At 45.5% G+C, this 6,000-nt stretch overlaps 1 protein-coding gene across 1 annotated transcript in view; it reads right to left on the bottom strand.

Moving 5' to 3' along the window:
* Positions 1-5,550: 5,550 nt before the first annotated feature.
* LOC124788749 (tRNA dimethylallyltransferase-like) overlaps positions 5,551-6,000 on the bottom strand; it is a 501,805-nt gene continuing 501,355 nt past the window's right edge. Inside the window, exon 4 of the mRNA XM_047256030.1 lies at positions 5,551-5,723. Coding sequence (XP_047111986.1) covers positions 5,551-5,723 — 173 coding nt within the window. The remainder of the gene's footprint in view (positions 5,724-6,000) is intronic.

Below are 6,000 nucleotides of genomic sequence, written 5' to 3'. Positions count from 1 at the left end.
GGAGACAATCTGAACAACCGTCTTCGGTTGTTTGCAGATGACGCTATCGTTTACCGACTAATAAAGTCATCAGAAGATCAAAACAAACTGCAAAACACATGAGTGCTCAAAGGAACTCAAACTTCGGTTACACGACAAATCAGTCTAATCTAAAAGCCGTAAATGGAACTAAATACCTAGGTATTACAATTGCGACCAACTTAAAGTGGAAGGAACACATAGAAAATGTTGTGGGGAAGGCTAACCAAAGACTGCGTTTTATTGGCAGGACACTTAGAAAATGTAACAGACCTACTAAGGAGACTGCCTACACTACACTTGTCCGTCCTCATTTAGAACACTGCTGCGCGGTTTGGCATCCTTACCAGATAGGACTGACGGAGTACATCTAAAAAGTTCAAAGAAAGGCAGCACATTTTGTATTATCGCAAAATATGGGACAGAGTGTCACAGAAATGATGCAGGATTTGGGATGGACATCATTAAAAGAAAGACGTTTCTCGCAGCGACGGAATCTTCTCACGAAATTCCAAACACTAACTTTCTCCTCCGCATGCGGAAATATTTTGTTGACGCCGACTTACATAAGGAAGAACTATCACCGAGATAAAATAAGGGAAATCAGAGCATGTACGGAAAGATATAGGTGTTCATTTTTTTTTTAATTTTGGTTCAAAAACTTCCGATAGATGGCCGCGCTATATGTAGCCTTAAAAATGGAGTCTGTAACGGATGTGCGTTCCAAGCAGGAAGCTGTCATTGACTTTCTTTTGGCGGAAAACCAGAGCATCGCAGACACTCATAGGCGGTTGGAGAAGGTCTACGGAGACTTGGCTGTGAATAAAAGCACGCTGAGTCACTGGGCGCGCAGACCTGTCCCACCTCCCGCGTACCGACCGGCCACAAGCAACTGTGAGTCCTGCAGTGCTGGAACGTGCGGACACTCTCATTCGAGGTGATCGACGAATCACAATGAGAAACCTCGCTGCACAGCTGGACGTTTCTGCTGATGGTGCGGACACATTCGTTCACCATTTGGGGTACTCAAAGGTGTGTGTTCCCGTTGGGCTCCCCGTCGTTTAACAGAAGACCGTAAAGAGCAACGAAGAACCATTTGTGCAGCATTGCTGGCCCATTATAGGACTGACGGTAATAATTTTTTGTCGACCATCGTCACAGGCAATGAAACATGGGTTCATCACTTCGAACCGGAAAGAACACGGCAATCCATAGAGTGGCGCCACGCCACCTCACCTCACCTCCAAAGAAAAAGTTGAATACGACAGCCTAAGCCGGTATGATCATGGCGACATCCTTCTGGGACACTGAAGGTATAACTCTGGTTGATGTCTTCCCTAATGCTGCAACGATCAACTCGGAAGTTGACTGTGCTTCCCTCAAGAAACAGAAGAAACGATCGCAGCGTTTTCATCGACACAAAAATGCGAAGAAACTTCTGCTTCTCTATGACAACACAAGGCCTTACAGAAGTCTGCGCACCCGCGAGGAGCTCACAATGTTTCATTCGACTGATCGTCCTCATCCAACCTAGAGCTCGTATCTCGCACCTTCCGATTTTCAGCCACTTGGCCAAACGAAGGATGCACTTCGCGGGAAGCCGTACGCGGATGATGGTAAGTTTGTTGATGCAACCTGATGTTGGCTCCGACGTCGACCAGTAGAGTGGTACCATGCAGGGATGTGGGCCCTCCCAGTGAGGTAGCATGGTGCCGTCGCACTGAACGGGGATTATGTTGAAAAACAGGATTCTGAAGCCGAAAGCGTGGGGAATAATTCGGTGTGATTGGAATCCTGAATGAAATCAACCTGATGTAAGCAAAAAATATCATGCATTACTTATTCAATGACCCCAGTAAGTTACATACCAAATTATGTACAAAAGTCCTGTCTTATACCCAAGTGCAATTGTACATTTATGAAGGCTTAGTAATCTAGACCTCTGTCCACGAGGAAGCTTTGTGAACATAATTTATTACGGCTATTCCAGAGAAGTCGTCCGGCCGTATATAGTTAGCGCTACCGGTGCAAAGCCGGGGCAGGCCGCAAATATTTTTATATTACGAAGTTTGTGTCCGTCTCATTGCAAATGCTTAAAAGTACCTTAAAGGCAACTAAAACTCTCTAAGGAAAACTGTACAGCATACCAATGTGAGAACTAAAGCTTAAACTCAGGTGTACGAATAGGTCGTAAGACGAATCCTAGTACGAATACTATGACAGCTTCGCTGCGCAGCTACATGCACGCTAATCACAAGCTGGACACTTTGTTTTTTAGTTAACATGTATGTCATTCATTTTATGCCCTGTCTTCTGTAGATAGACGCTTATTGCCGCAAAAAATGATACACATTTACACGTTTCTAAAAATTAGGCCTAAAATTATTTTAGCTGTTGGAAGTTTGTAGTTTCCTAATGAACATGTAGTTACGTCCATAAAAAATTACTCATCAAAAATGATACTTTTTAGTGAGTGTGAATGGAAGCAGTAAAAAAAGAATCGCCATTTGCTTAACGGAGAACTTCCATAGTAACAGTGTGTTACGAACACACTAACTATAAAGTGCTACAGAACCCAAACGAGGATTATAAATGCAACTGCTGCAGTAAGCTAATCATCGCTTAGTCAATGATTACGCTCTCACTGAGCACAGAAAATTACCCACGCTTAATTCGCTCTTCAGTTATAGCTTGAATAGTAACGTACACTACTTTTTTCCCCTCCGTCTAGGAGCACGCAGTAATCGACGGAGTTGTTGCAGTCGTTAAGACACTAGACTCGCATGTGCGAGGAAAGGAGTTCAAATCCTATCCCCGCCATCCAGGTTTCTGTTTTCTGTGGTTTCCCTGAATCGATTAAGGTGAATACGGTGGTGATTCGTTTCTTAAAACGGAAAGCCGCTTTCCTCTCCCTAAAATTGTCCAGTCCGGGCATGCGTTGCACCCGTATCCCAAATGAGATCGCCACCGATGAGACGTCACACTCTAATTTACTTTTATATTATTACACGGCTAAACCGGGCGTAATCTCCTCGTTGCAGGTTGCCCGTCTAACGGCTGCTTTTGAGTACTTCATGTAATTACTGACCGAATTTACAAATCTAAAATTAACTAATGATCTACTCATTTACAGGAATGATCTTACGTTAAAGGTTAACACAAAATGACAAATATTGAAGTCAGAAACTGCATACATGTTATGAGACACCGTATTGACGGCGGGCAAATTACATGGACTATTACTTTTTCCAGGCCAGCCACAACTTGAACTCAGCACGTTTTGTTGACCGGATTGATTTTTAATTTCAGAAGAGCATTATCAGGAACTCTCTAATTTAGACTTTAAAATACAGTAGTGGGCTAATTACATTGCCCGCTCCGTCAATGTAATCAGCCAACTACTGCACTTTAAAATGCAAATTCCAGACCTTCCGATGATGCTCTTATTAAATTAAAGTGAGAAACTAGTCAACAAAGCGTACTGAGTGCGACCTGTGGCTGACCTGACAATCTTAATTTCAACAGTCGGTGTTTGCTCTGCAAGTAATACTTGCACTCGCTATACTTGGGGTGTAGTCATACAGTATTTGGGAATGAGAGCACTTCGGAACTTCCAACAAAATTTACACATAATTTCAAAATTCAAAATTTTTCTCGTTGATATTCAGCGCCCAACATAAAATGTTGGAAGGAAATTTTGTTATCCGTTACTACAATTGTATTGTTCACGCAGTATTCAGAATCATGTCTGATCATTTCATTTTTTATTTCTTTATTACCAACTACAATGAGGAGCCAAAGAAACTGGTACACGTGCCTAATATCGTGTAAAGCTCCCGAGAGCACGCAGAAGCGTCGCAACAACACGTGGCATGGAATCGACTAATGTGTGAAGTACTGCTGGAGGGAATTGACACCATGAATCCTGCAGGACTGTCCATAAATCCGTAAGAGTACGAGGGGGTGAAGATCTCTTCTGAACAGCACGTTACAAGGCATCACAGATATGCTCAATAATCGAGAATGAGATTTTCACTCTGTAGCGGAGTGTGCGCTGATATGAAACTTCCTGACAGATTAAAACTGTGTGCCGGACCGAGACTCGAACTCGGGACGAGGTACTGGCAGAATTGAAGCTGTGAGGACGGGTCGCAAGTCGCGCTGGGGTAGCTCAGTTGGCTTATGCTCAATAATGTTCATGTCGGGGGAGTTTGGCGGCCAGCGAAAGTGTTGGAAGTCAGAAGAGTGTTTCTGGAGCCACTCTGTAGCAATTCTGGACGTGTCGAGTGTCGCATTGTCCTGCTGGAAGTCCGTCAAAATCCGCAATGAACATGAATGGATGTAGGTGATCAGACAGGACGCTTACGTACGTGTCACGTGTCAGAGTCGTATCTAGACGTATCAGGGGTCCCATATCACTCCAACAACGAACGCCCCAAACCATAATAGAGCCTCCATCAGCTTGAACATTCCTCTGTTGACATGCAGGGTCCATGGATTCATGACGCTGTTTCCATACCCGTACACGTCCATCCACTCGATTGAATTTGAAACGAGACTCGTACAACCAGGCAACATGTTTCCAGTCATCAATTTCGGTGTACACGGGCCCAGGAGAGGCGTAAAGCTTTCTGTCGTGCAGTCATCAAGGGTACACGAGGAGCCTTCGGCTCCGGAGGCCCATACTGATGATGTTTCGTTGAATGGCTTGTACGCTGACACTTGTTGATGGCCCAGCATTGAAATCTGCAGCAATTTGCGGAAGGGTTGCATTTCTGTCACGTTGAACGATTCTCTTCAGTCGTCGTTGGTCACATTCTTGCAGAATCTTTTTCCGGCCGCAGCGATGTCGGAGATTTGATGGTTCAAATAGCTCTAAGCACTATGGAACTTAACATCTGAGGTCATCCGTCCCCTACTGCTTAAACCTAACTAACGTAAGGACATCGCACACATCCATGCCCGAGGCAGGATTCAAACCTGCGACCGTAGCAGCAGCGAGGTTCTCGACTGAAGCGCCTAGAACCACTCGGCCACAACGGCCGGCATTTAATGTTTTACCGGATTCCTCATATTCACGGTACACACGTGAAATGGTCTAACGGGAAAATCCCCACTTGATAGCTACCTTGGAGGTGCTGTGTCCCATCGCTCGTGCGCCGACTATAGCACCACGTTCAAACTCACTTAAATCTTGATAACCTATCATTGTAGGAGCAGTAACGGATCTAACAACTGCGCCAGACAATTGCTGTTATGGGCGTTGCCGACCGCAGCGCCGTACTGTTCATGTTAGATATCTCCGTATTTGGAAAGGCATGCCTATACCATTTTCTTTGGCGATTCATTATATTTGCAACATTGTGCTTTAGGAGATTTCATATTTTATGTTGGGGAATTAGATTCTGTAAAGAACAGGGGTGCGGGCTTAACTGGTATACCGTAAAGTATTTCTAGCTGTGACAGCACAACGCAGTAAAGGCATGAAGTTATGGCAGTGCTGCCTGCAAGATGCCGCTGCCGGCTAGCAGCTCACCTGATGATGCGGCGGCGGTTGTTGGGGTGGAGGCTGGCCGCCATCTCGGGGTCGACCAGCTGGAGGCGGCGGTGCAGCTCCTCGCTGGACACAGAACGCAGCTCCTCCGGGTCGCCGGCGCCGCGGCTGCGTTTCATGATGGCCTCGCTCACCGCGTCCTCGCCATCACCTGTCCACACACAAGCCCCTCGCTGTGTACCACCTCACTTGCAAACAAGACCACAACAGCAACTACAGCCTGGTATACCCAGGGTCAAATGGCAGTGGATCAACGTCAGCAAACAATATCTACATGTGTCCCAAAGAAACACAAACAATGGTTAGTATGTTGTGCAGAAAGCAACACTGATCGGGTTTCAAACAGGAACCCACATCAAGAAACGCGCGGCTTGGGTTCTGGAGAACTTCGAAGTCTGAGATGTGCGCGCGTTCCACATTACACAAAT

Source organism: Schistocerca piceifrons, chromosome 3 (genome assembly GCF_021461385.2).
Source record: "Schistocerca piceifrons isolate TAMUIC-IGC-003096 chromosome 3, iqSchPice1.1, whole genome shotgun sequence".
Lineage (NCBI taxonomy): Eukaryota > Metazoa > Arthropoda > Insecta > Orthoptera > Acrididae > Schistocerca > Schistocerca piceifrons.
Note: the sequence above shows the minus strand (reverse complement) of the source record. Positions and strands in the feature narration are given on the sequence as shown.